We start from the raw sequence: 17683 nt of genomic DNA on the forward strand, positions 1-17683 counted from the left end.
TTTTGGTACTGATCCTTAATGTATATGTTTGCCTGTTTATGGGTACGACAGGGGTCCTGTCCCGCCATATGTTACCTTTGATATTCTTAGAGGTCTGTAGACATATTGTAACATTCCCTAAAAATGTAGTATACGATGTTTCAATTCTCGCCAAAAAAATAATACATCCTCTGTATTTTGGGCATAACTTTTCATAGGATAGTCCAAATTAGGTGATTCAAACTTTTGAGTAACCACAATATCATTACCTACAATTTTTGTATCATATTTTAAGTTTCGGAGGTTAAGTAGGTCAAATAAATTAATTATTGTAAGATAGGATGCTGTGACGGAATAGAGTATTTATAAAAAAATCATATCTCACTCTAGGATGCTCTAAATTAGTTGATTCTTGAACGACATGAAACTAGACTTCCATATCTACAATTCTTACAAGACACAAAATCCTAATAAAAAATTTATCTTATTCAAATATAGCTCTGAAAAAGAGTATTCTAGTAAAAAGAACTCATCTCACCTATCATGGAAAGATCTAGAACCCTTTGACATTATCCATGACATCAAAATCCTCAATTGAATTTTCAAAATCATCCTTTGTAATTATTTTTATTTATTATTAGGTCCCTCTTCTACTTCTATAAATATCCACCTTATTTTCTCATTTTATTCATCAAGCTTTCTCAATCAATTTTTCTCTCTATACACTTTTTTACTCATTCTCAAATATAGTTTTAGTTTTTTTGTAGTGAAGAAATACCATTTCGGTAATTCATATACTCCGGATAGTACACAAAATATTTCGGCGAGGAAAAAATCTAGGACTCAAGAGTGTTTATTAAGTCCTTCAGTTTCGACTAAAGCTTTGGATTTCAGGAATGTAAGACTTCAATGAGAGTATTCCTTCCACTCTCGTACCTAAATTATTTTGATTATATGATAAATTATATTTATTTTCTTTAAGCTTTACTCTAAGTTATGTGGGTGTTTATCAATGGGTTCTTCCACCCATGTAATTCAAAAACTCTTTTAATTAAGTCTCTTGATTTTAAGTAATATTTTTTTATGAGTAATTCTTATTTTTTTTACTTAATAGCATGAATCATGGTTAAACTAATGATTATTGGTGTATTTTGATGCAATATAATTTCATATGTATGAATTGATGGTTTGCAAGTAATTTCTCTATTTATCTCTTTAAAGGTTTTTGAAATTAATGGTGGGTTGTTTAAAGCATAATTTTTAAAGTATTTATGTATATTTATTTACATACATGTTTGCAAGTTGAAGTGATGTGAATCCACCTAGTTTTACTATATTTTTAATAAAGTTTGCCTTGAAAGCTTTGACTCCAAATAAATATTTATGAAAGAAATATCTATGATCAAAAGAGAGTCTTATGAAATGAAAGAATGATGAAATGATATGAATGATGAATTCTTTATGAAACAAGGACAATTCTTGCATATTTGAATTACCAAATATTTTAATGAGTTATTCTACCGAATATGATGTTTTGAATTCTCAAACTATATGCTATGACTATTTTGAAGTATTAAACTATTCTGTGGGATTGACTTAGCATCGAATGGGTCATTGAGGTGAGATTCGGTAAGGGAATCCTAGTAGAAATCCCTTGTCTCATTAACTATGTGCCAACATAGGAGCCCTTGTAGGCTTAGGCTAATGGATTCATAAATAGCCATTAAAGTTAAAGTTAAAGAAATGAATGAAGTTGACAGAGTTCTACCTGACAAATAATCTCTCCGGCCAACGTAGGGGGTTATGTTGGATTACATTTAATAGCTTGCATGGTCTTAAATATCGGTTATGATTAATTTCCCACAAAATAAATGTTTTAAAGGATATCTATATGATTTATTATGCATGCATTACATTATGTTCCATAATACATAAATGTTTTAATGTTTCTTCAATGTTCATGCATCCTTACATACTTAGTACATTTAAAGTACTAACGCAAACATTTTTGCTTACATGATATCACCATGTAGGGAACAGTGCTCCTCCTCGTTCTCCTCCATGTGGCTAGTTGAGATTCCATTGAAGACTACTTTTGGTGAGTTCCCATGTTTCGGGAATAATACTCTTTTATCTTTATAGCTTATGATATGTTGAGATATTTTATTATGACATTTCTTCTATTATGATTGAGGGTGAGCTAGGGACTTGTCTTAGCCCCATTAAATCTAAAAGTTAGAAGTATTGTTAGACATATGTAAGTTGAAGATTTACTATTATGATTTCCACTTGTTTATTTATTATCACTATCTATGAAAGGCTAAAAGAATGCTAAGAGGATTGTTTGAGATACTTTTGGGTTCCTCATTCGCCTTGTCACGTCTAGGCCCTAGGCTTGGGTCGTGACACATATGTACGTGGGTTGTTTACAAGTTTGTTTCAGTTGTGCCTACACGGCATAGTGCAAATGTTATTATGTTAAGGCAGGCTTGTCGGGTTGTATGCCCTTTCATGACATGATGTAAACGAAAGAGGCTATATGTATGCACATATGTTATCACCCATGGGGGTTCTAGTGTATAATCCTTATATTTGATAGTTAGGTACACAAGGGTCCAGCTCGGACCCCAGTCACGACCTACGAGATTGGATCGTGACATTTACATACCTTGAACTCTATCTAAATTTCCAATGTCTACTTCTCAAGCTCCTGGGTCTAAAATTAAGATAACATAGGTCACATTTAGATATACACACCACTTATTAACTAAATCCAAGTACAAATGAAACTTAACAAAATTCGAGCAACATTTTCCCTACAACGTAATAATCTTCGAAATCCCAACTTAGCCAAACACCAATAAATATATCAACAACAACAATACCAATAATTTCATATCAGTATAGAATTTAAATTCATCCTTAAGTTTCTTCCAAAATAGCCAAATATATATTCGGATGTCGATGCTTGTATTCACTTCTTTATTTCCGTATATCCATAGTATAATAAAAATAACCACTATAGCTAATCCTTCGATATTCCATCCCATGAAACAATTCCCAAAATATTACTGCAAATAGCCACAATTATCATACCAAACAGTTCCAAAATATATATGATATCTTCTTATACTTTATTCTTTCAAATTCAAGAACAATAACTCATCAACATCATCAACAATTATTATACATCATAAATAACCTAATTTCATCCATTTAATCCACCCAAAACAGACTCTTAATCCATAAATCTCAACAAAATGACAAACGAGTTTATAACGCTATTTTCTCCGTTCTAATTCGTTAAAACACTAAATAAACTTGTTAACAATAAAAAGGGACTTTAATATTACCGTAAGTATGAAGAAACCACATTAACACTTCTTGGTTGATCTTTAACTGAAATTAAAGGTAACGCGACGTACAACACTTTTCTCTTTATGAGCTTCGGAATTTGGGGCTCAGATTTTGATCGAAATTGATGTTTCTCTCTAGGATTATCCTCTCTCTCTCTCTGGAAATTTTTGGGTATTGTTAGTCTAAAAATAAGGAAGGAAGGCTGAAAATATCCCTTAAAGGGTGTGGGTATTGGGCCTGACCCGAGTTGGAGTCGGGTTGGGCTGAATCCATTGTTCAGCTCGACTCTTCCGCCTTAAAACATCTATATATCCTTATATCAATGTAGTCCCCCAACCCACAACCTATGATTGGAAAGCTATTTTAATTTTCTACAACTTTTATTTTGAGAGTTTTCCCAAATTCCCAAATGCTAAAGGGTTTATGGCTTCCCAAAGTCAGCCTACCCGTGAACGTGACTTTAAAAAAAATATTTGATGACTTCCACTTTGATTTGGCTCAAGAGTCTTTCTTAAGTTGTCTTTAACTTCACATATATCATCAATATAACTCGTTATTTATACCGAATCATGCCATTTTAAAATTTAAAATTAAAAATCCTTGAATTTATGTTTGTTAGCTCATAAATAGTCCAATGTGCAAAAATATAGAGTATAACAGTCGAACGCCATGTATCAGGGCACCCACCCAATCAACATCAGTATACAAGATAAGAGTGGTTCCGAAAGAAGGATAAAGGTAAAGATCTTAATCCAAAATATCTTGTAGGTAATGCACGATGCACTTGAGAGCATACATGTGCTCATCCCACGGGTTATGCATGAATAAGCATACCTGTTGTACAACATAACTAATATCGGGTCTCGTGAACGTGAGGTATTGCAATGCCCTGACAAGACTCCGATAAAGTGATGGGTCCTCACACAATTTGCTCGTAGTAGCCTGAGCTTCAGTTTTGTATAACCAGAGTTGGAGATGGCTTACATGATGACATCCAAGCTCGGTCAATAATCTCAGACGCATATTTCTTTTGAGATAAAAACAAACCACCTATACGACGAGTAATACAAATGCCCAAGAAATAGCTCAATTGGCCCAAATCCTTCATAGCAGATTTGGAGCTAAGAAGCGACATGATAGATTGACGGAGCTCATTAGAGGAAGCAGTTAAAATAATATCGTCGACATACAATAAAACATAAGCCATAGAATTACCTCGACGATAAAAAATAAGGAATGATCGATCTTACTATGAGAAAATCCAAGGGTATGGATATAATCAGGAAATCTCTTATACCAAGCCCGCGGAGCCTGTTTCTACCCATAAAGAGATTTCTTCAGCAAACACACATGATTAAGTTTATCAGGATCCCAATAGCCCAAAGATTGATACATGTAAACAGTCTTCTTGAGTTCACCATGTAAGAAAGTATTTTTGACGTCAAGTTGATGAATCGACCACGCCTTGAAGAAAGACAAACTAAGAACCGCATGAATAGTTCCTGATTTGACAACTGAACTAAATGTCTTACCACAATCTACGCCAACCTGTTGGGTTTTACCATCACCTATAAGACGAGCTTTATGTCGCTCAAACGAACTATAAGATTTTTCTTTATGAGCAAAAATTCATATACATCGAATAATATTAATATTTGAAGGATGGGGCACTAACTCCCACGTCTTATTTTGAATAAGAGCATTTTATTTATCATCCATATCCATTTTCCAATTCGGGTCACAAAGAGCAAACATAGGGTTACGAGGTAGAGAAGACTTCGAGACGGATGTAAAAAGGTTGAAAGACCTCTTAGGATTATAGATCCCATGCAGACTCCTAGTAACAGGATCGGTGGGTAGACTAAAGGGAGAGATGGGAGTCAGTCGAGGAGGAGAGCTAGGTGGGAGAGCGGAAGAAGACGCTGAGTTCGGCCCAGCAGACAACGAAAAAGTGATTTCCCCAGTTGAGGAGACACATCTATTGGCTGGGCATGGTGGGATGGGCAGCGGTATAGGAGGAAGGTATTGATCCAGTGGGTTTGTGGGGGTAGTGAGATGACGAACCACATAGGGAGAGGGTCCATCATCTAGAAATTAGTACGTGTGATTTTGAGGAGTATGTGACTTGGCAAAAAGAAATTGTGTCTCATCAAATATTACGTGACGGCTAATGATGATTTTTTAGAAGAAAAATCAAAGCATTTATACCCACGATGATGTGACAGATATCCCAAAAAACACACAAGATTGATCGGGGTTGAAGTTTGTTGATGAGTGTGGAGGGAATGAAAGGATAATATAAACACCCAAATACAAGAGATAGGAATAAGATATATCCTTCTGATAAAGAATGCTAAGAGGGGATTGATAGTGTAACAGTTTATGAGGAAGGATGTGCAGAAGGTAAGTTGTCATTTGTAAAGAATGGTGCCAAAATTAAGAAGGAAGGGAAACATGGGCCAATAAGGTATGAACAATGTTATTAATCGTACGAATTTATCTTTTGGCTTTTACCATTTTAAGGGGATGTGTGAGGACATGACAAACGAAACGACAGACCATTGGCTTTATAGAAGTTCCAAAAGGGGCCATTATCAAATTCCATGTCATTATCATATTGTATATTCTTTATTTCCCGCTCAAAGTGAGTTCGAATAAATGTCTTGAAAGTTAAAAATGTAGAAAAGATTTGTAATTTTTGCGATAAAGAAAACGTCCACAAGAATTTAAAATAATCATCCATAAACAAAACATAATATTAATGACCTGAGGAACTCAAAATGGGTGATGTCCAAAGATCACTATGTATAATATCAAATGGTATAAGAGTGCTAGAATACGAAGCATAAAATGACAACTTAACATATTTTCCAAGAGGACAAAAATGACAAATACCAACATCTCTACTTTGATTAAAATCAATCAATTTATTCTTCCTAAGGAAATTCAACACAGGTGCTCCCGGGTGACCCAAACGAACATGCCAAAGAGAAGGTGCCAAAATAGCAAAAGTAGATGGTGAAGTGACTGGATGTATAATTATATAAAGCTCTCCTCGACTGTTACACCTCAGTACCAGCCTCCTTGTCTGATAATCCTTCACAGGAAACCTAAAGGGATCAAAATTAACAAAGACAGAGTTATCAGTGGTAAATTTGCGGACTGACACCAAATTTTTAACTAGGTGAGGGGCATAAAGGACATTGTTTAAGAGCAAGGGAGAACACGGGGAAGACAAAGTCATGTGACCATAGCCATGAATTGAAATTGATTGACCATTATCAACCATTATACCACGTTTATTGCTCTTAGTAAAATAAGACGTGAGGTTACCTTGTGTGGATGTCATGTGAGAAGTGGCATCGTGTTCATGTACCAATTTTTATTCGGAGAGGTGATCCCAAGAGTATGCAAAATCGCTTTAATGCCCGTAGGGGTAGGGGCTATCGTGTAGGCCTGTTGAGGTTAGGGGCCATGAATACCTACTCGTGGTGGCTATTGTTGTCGATAATTGGGTTGGATTCAAGAAGTTGAAAGATATGGACACGGTGGTATAGTCCAAGGACCCAATGATGCCATACATGGCCACTGCTGAATGCCAGCCCATAGAGAATAGGGCGGAAGGTTGCCCAGTTCGGCGGCTATTGCCACCTCCCAGCTGACCACCATGGTCTACATTACCGCCGTTGCTGACAGCCCCTTAGTAGGGCTCGATAAGGCTAGAGACCAGTTGAAGAACTAGTCGATCCGCCAGAGATTTGAGATGTTGACAATAAGTAGAGACGATCAAAAAATTTGCCATATCGACATGAGTGAAGTCTTACTCAAGGGTGACAGCACGAGAGTGTTTGTTATCTTAGAATATGTCACACAAGCGATTTCAAGCCCCCATCACCGTGGTGTCGGGTTCAAGAATTGTATGCAAAAGATCATGAGAAATAGTAGCGTAGAGCCATTGGAGAACAGTGGCGTTAAGGGTGGACCACCGTTCTTTGTCCTCCTCTTGTTGAGGCCGTTTCTTCGTGTCTGCTGTCGAAGGAATAAAATGATCAATTATCCGATGGGATCTTGCATAAATCTTAAAGAGTTCCTCCCATATGGAATATTGTATGTTCTCCATCTCAAGAGTTATGGGAACATGGTTCTTGATGTTGGATACAGCAAGAGCAAGATGAAAGAAAGATTTTGAGTCAGACATGGTGATTGAGAAGAGAGGAAGAGGGAGAGGAGAGGGGCAGCAGCAGCGAGAATCCGAGAAGGAGGAAGAAGGTCGGATCGTGCCCTAGATATCTGATACCATGAAAGAGATTAATCCCTTGCCTTTATTTTATTAACATAATCAATTTATATACACCAAATACAAGAGTATAATTCGGCTATAATTAAGCAAACTAACTATCTATATATTAGGAACTAAATATATACAATCTGTCAGCATATATTTTCATATGTTCTAACAGCATGAGTGTTGAGTCTTACATTGTGTGTGATTTTTACGGTCTTTGCTAAAACGTGTGATCATCTTATCTAAAAGTTTAGCGCTTATAATTTTATTTGTTTAATTGTATTCTCAACACACCCCTCCCCTCACTTGTGGATCTAATGCTTTTTTCATGTACCATGTACATGGTAAATCCTTTTAATAATAAGTGACATTGAGTTTCGATCCTAGCAATGAACCTCTATATGTTTAAACATCATATTGAACTGTGTGATAATCTCATTTAAAAACTTAATCTACTAAAGAAAGCACACTTTTATTTAGTTAGTTATATTTTCAACAGTCTTGAACAATTCTTACCTTATCATGAAGAATAAGTTTGTGGTAAAGTTAGATTCAAATACCATAGATTCAAATCCCATTTCTAATCAGAGTTAAATCACTTTAGTGTTTGCCACCATAACCCTACCTGTTAAGTAAGACAATGTCTTCACTTTATGTCAAAATTAAATTTTGAATGAAAGGAAATAAAGGTGAGTTTGAGGCCTTAAGCTACATGAAGCTTTTTATCCATCTGCTAAAAAGAAGCTTCACCACATGGCTTCTTTTACCTTTTTCTTTTGGCTATATGGCTTATGGACATAAATATTTTTATGTCATGATTAGCAACAAAAGTTAGTAATACTATTGGAAGAGAGTTTTGGCAATTTCATAGCTACAAAGAGTATGATGAAAATGAATTTGTTTTCCCTTCTTTATTTAGAAAGTTAGTCGATCGCTTTACATAGTATAATAGAAATGTTTGTATCTTACTTATGTCTTTGATTGTTTTCTATAGGTTATGTTGCAAGGCATCTAAATACTATATCGACAATTATTAATCCTCCATCATTATTATAAAAGTTATGATAAAGTAATAAGGATTACGATTAAAATTTTAATTATATGTCTCGACTTTGAATTTTAAGAATGAAGAGTTGTATGTGACATGAAGCAATTTACCTTCCAAATCAAAATTATTTAATAGGACTTATACATCATATGCAAAGATGGACATAAATGAGATAATTTCTTCGTGACAAAATAAGTGTCACTTTAGTAATAAAAAATATTCCGAAACAAGTGTCACTTAGAATTTCAAGAGAAAATTTAATATATTTATTTATCTAACTATACTCTTATTTCGTTTTCTTAATAGTATTCAATTTTCAAAAGATATTTAGGACAATTTAGTAAACCACATATTATATTTATTGATTTAATAAGTTTAATTTGATTTTTTTAAAAAAAATTGAACAATGGACCCTTACATGAGAATGAAGAGGGGTAGGGGGTACCTACAAGCCTACAAAGTAAATGATGGTAAAAATAAAGAAGCCAACCTTTAATAGTCCATGATCAAGCCACGTGAATGTAGTAGCTATTTTATTTGAACAACATGTTTGAATTATTTAATATATACTCTTTATAACCTATGAAGGACCCACCGCAATATATACATGATCTATTTCATTTCATATTTAATTCTATAACGTCTACAGCCTCTCCTTCTAATTTAGTCTTGCAAAAATAGGAATTTCTGCTTTATTATTTTCGATGTCCTTATTTCTATTTCTGTAACTATAAATTTACATTTTTAGTCGGTCTGGGTTTGTTATCTGAAAAAGTTACTATATATAATTAAAGCGTTACATAGTTTTTTTTTCTTGTAAAACTATTATTGCTACAATGATTTAATTAAGAATCATCAACAATTATATTACGTTAAATTCTTTATTTGCAGTGACTACTTCTAAGTTCAAGACATCTAAATGACTTAGAATTCTCAATTGATTTTTATTTAAAATACATCACATGTTAAATTTATATTGAACGTGTAAAACAAAACTTTAAACTGCCCCTTTAAATAATTAACTTTGTATTTTTTTTCGTACAAGGCATGAGTTACTGGAAAGAGTTGGATTTTTGGTTTATTTTCTAGCCCGAATTGTTGTACTTAATTTCTGACCGAACAACTAAATTGGGTGACATGAATAAAGTTGAATAGTATGGTAGAGGTCAATAAATGTCATCATATTCATTACTACTATTTTCTATCCGTTGTAATTTTTCATTTGTTCAGCAATGTATTCCATATGGTTTTCATAAAGTGGGACATGAAATAAATGATAATAATATGCTTTAAATAGTGTGGGAAATCAAATTAAATGGTCCAGGACTTTGTTTATCATCCTAGGTCTGCTGCTTTATCTTTGTGTCTAAGATATGGCCTTCTTGTTGAGCTCTTTTTCTTTTTTTTTCATTCGGTGTTCAGAATCCGCATTAAAGTTCCGACTAAATCCGAATTGCATACTGCAGAACACATTCATGGATGGCGCTTCCAACAAAATTTTCTCCATACCTAAAGCTCGAATTCGATACCTCTGGTTAAAGATGAAACAGTCTCACCACTGCACCACGACCCACTTTGGTGTTGGTTTAGCTCTTATTCCCCTTTGGACTTTGCATGATCTTAAGAAATAATAATTTATATGAATATTTTATTATAATATATATTAATAGATATTTAATATTAGATTTTGAAAAATATATGAAGATAAGTAATTAATACTAAAAGTAAAATATAATAAATAATAATAATAATAATAATAATTATTATTATTTTTAAAATAATGAACAAATACAGACGAATATAGACTTATGAGCTGCGGGATCTGGGGAAATGATCAAAGCTTGAAAAACAACGAAAGGCTGGGAAAGTCTTAAGAATATTGAGGACCATCTCATCCACCACTCAACATTCATTAATTAGGGCCAAATTTGAAACATTATTTTATAGTTTATATAAGGGCAAATTTGGTCATCTTAATCTTGTAAAGAGAGCCCCACCTGTTGGAAATAAAGGCATATTTGGATTAATCTTGTAATGAAAGAGTAATATTTGATTTTAATTATTAATGGAGGACAAATTTAAACAATTTCTCAAAATTCAGGGATAAATTTGAACCTTAAATACATTATTGAATCCTTTGACGTGAGAGAGAAGTGAAGTGACAAAGGAGATTCATAAATTGCTTTAGATCATAGATTCAAATTTTAAATTTGATATTTTTATTATTTTTTTCAATCTGTTTAAATAAATCTTTGATTTTGCTATATAAATCTTTGTAACAAGTCGGGTATGATAACTTGAAAAAATTATATATCAGCTTATTGTAGCTACATTGTCGAATAAATTTTGCTAATAATACAAAGTCAACATTGTATTAATCTTATATATGAATATCTTACCTCTTAATTAAACTACAAACATGATATTACTCGTGTTGAATTTAATACTTGCATAGCTCACTTTCAAATCAGGAGCGACATGCGGATTTGGCCAAACTCAGTAAATTTTGCTAAAACAATGTATATGTATAAATAATCCATGAAATAAGTACAACTATTAAATTTAAAGTCAAATTATAATTATCACTCAAAATCATCATTATGAAACTTGAAGACCTATACAATTAAAATCCTAATTTAGCCTCCGAAGTCCAAAACAAGTACCAATAACGTATACGGCCCATTAGTGCTTAATATATGATTGCATTGCATGGAAAATGGAATATGGAATTATTTCCTTTTGTGACATGATCGTATACTTTTGTCCCCTAAAGTAGAGCTCTGTCAAGAGTTGGCTCCTGGGACTACTTAATCTAAAATGCTTTACTTTTGCCCACAGCATGTCTAAAAGATTCTGCTTGTTTGGTTCTTAACAAAAGTCATCATTAATAACCATTAGCTTCATTAGCCACACACGTATATACCAAAATAATACATACTCTAATGTAATAAGAAAAAAATAATATTAGGACATGTGCAGTTCTATCAAGGAGCCTGAAAAGCATATTCCCAAAGGCTACAAGCACCTAATTGTCTTAGAGCCTATTTGAATTGATTTTTCTGGTTTGACTTATAAGCCAAACATCATAAGTTAGAAATTCTAATTATGATTGTTGGCTTACTTTTATTATCTTAGCTTAAAACTAAATATTTATAACTAAATATTTATAAGCACTTTTTTAACTTACCCAAACATAACAAAATTACTTAAAAGGTATTTTAGTTTAAAAGCACTTGAAGAAATTAAGCCAGTCCAAACTTGTTTCTATCTATGTTACTTAATGTTTATTAATATACAAGTTTCTTTTATTAATATAGAAGTTTCTATCTACGTTTATCTCCTTGCCAATACATGCAATAATTCATGTATACAAGAGGGTGCAATATATTTAACAACTTCCTAGACCATATTTTGATAATATGCCCAATATTCATCTGTTAAATTAGGCAAAGTGACTATTCGACCATTTTTTTTTGGCTAGAAAATTGGTCCAATTTTCACAATTATCTAAATTGACCGAATATGTTCTTCTTTCAATTTCGCCATTAATGGCTTCTTTTCCTCGTCTTTTTTTTCTTATAAAAAAATCTGATGTACCGAAAACATGAATGCTCCAGCGAATTATACATCAAAAGATTCAAAACATCGAATTCATATCTAAAATTTGGGAGGGTTTAAAGGTGATTTTGAGTTGATCGAGATTGAATAGTCAGTGGATACTTCATGTATAGTCAGTGTATACTTCATGTATAGTTAAGGTATATTCAATTATTTGAGTGTATCATAATGTATAGTCATTATATAACTCATGTATATGTAAGCTATATTGTATAGTCAGTGTTTACTCTCAATGACTGTTGGCAAGCTATATTGTATAGTCAGTGTTTACTCTCAATGACTGTTGGCAAGCTATATTGTATAGTAAGTGTTTACTCTCAATGACTGTTGGCAAACTATATTGATAGTCATGTATAACTTTTATCTATTTTTTATGTAAATAAAACATAGTCATATTTATCATAAACTAATTACTTTATTATATGTATTTGAAACTAGCCCTCCATAGAATTGGTCGTAAAACATTTTCAATGAAACTCCATAATGTTTTAGTTTGGTTCACATGAATCATCTAATTCCTTCTATAATTCCTTTGTTATGCGGATTTGGCATCCAAAATTTTAAGAGCAAACCTTGGAGAAATAAAAAATAGCAGCAGTAGTAATTAATTAAGCACAAGTGTTATTTTTCCCTCCACTAATCTAAAATCTTGATCCACCATTATAGGAAGCTATTACACATAACATACTTGTATCCATCATCTCAAACAAAATAATACTATTAATTTGTTTTATGTGAATTTTAAGAATGGAATTAATTAGAAGAAGAAAAGCACCTCATCAAAATGAAATTCCTCCGCTTGAAGTAGTTGACGACGATGATGATAAGAAAATTAAGACGAAGATTTTAACGAAGCAGAAATGGTCATGTATCGATAGTTGTTGTTGGTTCGTGGGATACATTTGTACTGTCTGGTGGATTTTATTATTTTCGTACAATGCTATGCCAGCGTCGTTCCCACAGTACGTAACAGAGGCGATTAATGGGCCAGTAGCTGATCCTCCGGGGATCAAGCTACGAAATGAAGGGCTAAAGGTTAAACATCCAGTCGTTTTTGTACCTGGTATTGTTACTTGTGGCCTTGAGCTATGGGAGGGACATCAGTGTGCTGAAGGATTGTTTCGGAAGCGGCTATGGGGTGGCACTTTTGGAGAAGTGTATAAAAGGTCAAACACAAATCCTGAATTTTTTGAATTTTATGGGTTCAATCTATAAAGTTTTTAGTATTGAACCAATTGCACTTACTATTTGTTACAATTATAATAACTTTAAATTTATGCTAAGTATTTGGTTCAGATGAACCCGGTCTGTTTTCATCGATTGATGCAGGGTCATTCACTTCATTGGTATCAATAGTATGAGATGAGATACAGGATATGGGGTTCCTAGGGCTATCTCAAAATAAATAGCCTTACCGTTAAATATTTATAGATATTTGATAAATTTCTAAATATATATACAGGAAATGAGTTGTGCTCTAAAATTTGCCACTGAATAGCTAGTATATGGTTATCTGCGTAATGCTTGCAAAAAAGAAGAAGTTTATTTTAATGATCATTTTTTTGTGTGATGGCAACAGACCATTTTGTTGGGCGGAACACATGTCATTGGACAATGAATCTGGGTTGGATCCTCCGGGAATTCGGGTTAGACCAGTTGCTGGACTTGTTGCTGCAGATTACTTTGCACCAGGATATTTTGTATGGGCAGTTTTGATTGCTAATTTAGCGCGAATAGGATATGAGGAGAAAACGATGTATATGGCTGCATATGATTGGAGGCTTTCAATTCAGAATACTGAGGCATGAATTTCACTTTTATTTGGGGTTGTCATTTTGCTTGACCTTTGTTGTTTTCTTAATCAGACTTAAAAAAGTTGTAATGATAATGGTCAATTCATTTCATCAGGTGCGTGACCAGACGCTAAGCCAGATAAAAAGCAATATAGAACTGATGGTTACAACTAATGGAGGCAATAAGGCAGTAATTGTTCCACATTCTATGGGGGCTATTTACTTTTTGCATTTCATGAAGTGGGTGGAGGCACCAGCTCCAATGGGTGGTGGGGGTGGTCCTGATTGGTGTGCCAAACATATTAAAGCAGTGATGAATATTGGTGCGCCGTTTCTAGGTGTTCCTAAAGCATTAGCTGCACTTTTCTCAGCTGAAGCGCGAGATGTCGCCATTGCAAGGTAAAATTGATTCATATATGCTTCTTGAGCTAGCTAGATTTGAGTATCTGCTGGTGCTTTGACGTGTGAGTAACTGCATTTAAACATGTGGTCTACATCCTTATTTTCTTTTTCCTCAACTTCTCAATATGAATCGTTGATGTTCTGAAAGATACATTTTAATAGCCTTTTATTTTTTTAACACTAAATGTTATGTACAAAATGATTTTAAGTAGGTATTCATGAAAAATTCAAGTCCTTGAGTGCTTCCGCATGTAATCTGTTCCTTCTTCGTTAGTAGTCTTCTTGTTCACTAGTACCTAAATTTTCAGGAGTAAAGCATCAGTTGTTATGGACAAGGATTTATTTCGTATTCAAACACTACCACATTTAATGAAGATGCTGCGGACTTGGGATTCAACCATGTCAATGATACCAAAGGGAGGAGAGACGATCTGGGGTGGTCTTGACTGGTCTCCAGAAGAAGGCTATTCTCCTCGCAAAAGAAAGTTAAGAGACAAGACTAGTCAGATGTCAAGCAATCAGAACAATCAACCTATAGAAACTAAAGGAAAACATGTTAATTATGGAAGGATGATAGCATTTGGAAAGGATGCAGCACAGAAACATTCATCAGATATTACGAGGATTGACTTCAGAGTAATGCTAATCAGAAACCAAATGCTCCTTACTTTTCGTTCTATACATATTTCTATGCTTTCTTCTATTTGTTTCAACATTGACTATATTATGGTTTATTTGAAGATTATGGATGATAATTTTAAGGACACCTTACAAATTAGAACTTTTAAGGCTCATAAACATGAAAGATCATCAATAAATTTATTATATGTAAGCGAATTAGCACTTAGACAGGAACTTCTTCTTCTTGTTCCTTTATGATATCTAATTTTTATGCTTGAGAAAGACATTTGTTAGGCATAGCTTTGGTAGACCTGTCATCTAACATTTTGATCCTTACAAATCAAAGAAACACAAATAAAAAAGAACAACTACAACTATTCAACCGAAACAAATATAAGATGAACATTAATTCAGTAGTACCGTATAAGATTTAACTAAATAATATGTGATGTCACAATCTATGTCCTTCCATAGTTTGGAATTCTAAGCTTATTATACCAAGTTTTAATATTTTTGACATGTCAATTTATGCCTTAATTTTTTTTACTTATAAGCTTTGTGAAATTATCTCTTTCCCACTCACTTCTTGTTGTCTGGAAGTAACTGGGTTTGTTTACATGCAGGGTGCAGTGAAGGGAACTAATATTGCAAATAACACATGTGATGTGTGGACTGAGTACTATGACATGGGTGTTGCTGGTATAAAAGCTGTGGAAGAATATAAGGTCTATACAGCTGGAGATATCTTGGATTTACTCCACTTTGTTGCTCCAAAGATGATGGCTCGTGGAGGAGCTCATTTTTCATATGGGATAGCTGAAAATTTGGACGATCCAATGTATTCACACTACAAATACTGGTCAAATCCATTGGAAACAAAGTGAGTACTTCCATTTGAACTTTGTCTCCGACTATTTTAGTTGTTGTCTATGTACAAAGGATGCCTCTTGTTATAGTCTACGAGTAGAAAATGATTTTTAAAGATCTCTATTTTCTCGGCTTCATTTTATTTGTACCTTATTAACCCTGCAGGTTACCTAATGCTCCTGACATGGAGATTTATTCAATGTATGGAGTTGGCATTCCAACTGAAAGAGCATATGTTTACGGGCAGACACCAATAGCACAATGTCATATTCCATTCCAGATTGAAACTTCAGCTGATGAAGGGAATGAAGGTTGTTTGAAGAATGGTGTTTTCACTGTTGATGGCGATGAGACAGTGCCTATTTTAAGTGCAGGCTTCATGTGTGCAAAAGGATGGCGTGGAAAAACCAGATTTAATCCTTCTGGAATAAAAAATTACATAAGGGAGTATGATCATGCTCCTCCCGCTAACCTTTTTGAGGGTCGTGGTACACAGAGTGGAGCCCATGTTGATATAATGGGAAATTTTGCTTTGATTGAAGATATTATGAGAGTTGCAGCTGGTGCAACAGGCAAAGACTTGGGAGGTGATCAAGTTCACTCGGATATCTTCAAGTGGTCTGAGAAGATTAATTTACGTCTTTAGGGAAACACTGAGTGCACAGCCTTCTCTTATATGGTGACTTGATTCAACGGTTAGAATATCACTTTCATATTTACGTCATGGTGATGGTGATCATTTTTATGTCTTTAAGTTTCATCATGTCAAGATGTCCGCTTCATGTATAATCACGAAGTGATATGCTGATATGCGTTCATCTGTAAGCCACAGAAAACCTTCCTGTCAATTACATCACTTGGCGAGTGGAATCATGTCAAAATCATGGATTTTTTGGATCTACCACTGACATTTGGAGAGCTTAGACATCACTTTCTTTTATCTGACTAAGTAGACGATTAAATGGATCCCAGTTAGAATGCAGGATGCTTTGTGCAATTCGCGGTGTGACATGTCAAAGTTGGAGTTTGTTGCCCAAATCAGGAACAATTAAGGATATAATTTATATTGTACCAACGTAGTTTTTTCAAATATTTTGCATTTGGAATGTGTTCTTGGATTATGTAGTTGTGTTGAATGTACTTATAGTGGAGTGTGTCAAAAGTTATGATTAAAAGCAATAGAAATTGGCAGTTATTACCAGATTAAAAGGCTTTCTCATTTGAGGTAGGAAGGTCTTACTGTAATTATTATAAAAAGCCAGCTTGTTTACCACCGGTCTCTAAGGTCTTATGGTTGAAGATGTAAAAATTGCCCATTTCCATTGAGATGTGAACCTCAGTTCTTTATGTTCTTGTGACCCTATGGTCTCAGCCTTAATAATTTAGGTACTGCTCATTTGCAATAATGGTTTAAATCATGTAAGTTCTTTCCTTAGCTTTTTTTCATGTCACTTGTGATTTATTTACATACAATCTCTTGTAGAAATACATAATAAGGCCGTGATCCTTGTGGTTTGATCCTTTTCTGAACTTCAAGCATAGAGAAATTTAGTGCACCCAACTATTTTTTTTTTGTATAGAGTTCACAAGTAACAGCTGGAAGGGGAAAATTGAAAAAGAAATGGCCTATGAAAAATGATTGGACAGAAAGGAGGTCTGACATCGGAGGGTGTGATCTAATGGTCAATTAAGTGACTGAGAGTCATGAGGTCT

The 17683-nt window shown here is 33.9% G+C and overlaps 1 protein-coding gene across 1 annotated transcript; it reads left to right on the forward strand.

Moving 5' to 3' along the window:
• Positions 1-13034: 13034 nt before the first annotated feature.
• On the forward strand, positions 13035-16696 carry LOC129900946 (phospholipid:diacylglycerol acyltransferase 1-like). The gene is made up of 6 exons (XM_055976034.1): positions 13035-13453; positions 13867-14089; positions 14196-14479; positions 14791-15118; positions 15727-15983; positions 16136-16696. The coding sequence occupies exons 1-6, from the start codon at positions 13035-13037 to the stop codon at positions 16614-16616; spliced, it is 1992 nt and encodes a 663-aa protein (XP_055832009.1). The 3' UTR covers positions 16617-16696.
• The last annotated feature ends 987 nt before the right edge of the window (positions 16697-17683 follow it).

Source organism: Solanum dulcamara, chromosome 8 (assembly GCF_947179165.1).
Source record: "Solanum dulcamara chromosome 8, daSolDulc1.2, whole genome shotgun sequence".
In the NCBI taxonomy this organism is placed as follows: domain Eukaryota; kingdom Viridiplantae; phylum Streptophyta; class Magnoliopsida; order Solanales; family Solanaceae; genus Solanum; species Solanum dulcamara.

Excerpts from the sequence above, each read along its gene's own strand:
- LOC129900946 (XM_055976034.1), top strand. The coding sequence starts at position 13,035 with ATGGAATTAATTAGAAGAAGAAAAGCACCTCATCAAAATGAAATTCCT. Across the intron at positions 13,454-13,866 it reads TTTGGAGAAGTGTATAAAAG|ACCATTTTGTTGGGCGGAAC; the intron begins GTCAAACACAAA and ends TGATGGCAACAG. Across the intron at positions 14,480-14,790 it reads CGAGATGTCGCCATTGCAAG|GAGTAAAGCATCAGTTGTTA; the intron begins GTAAAATTGATT and ends CTAAATTTTCAG.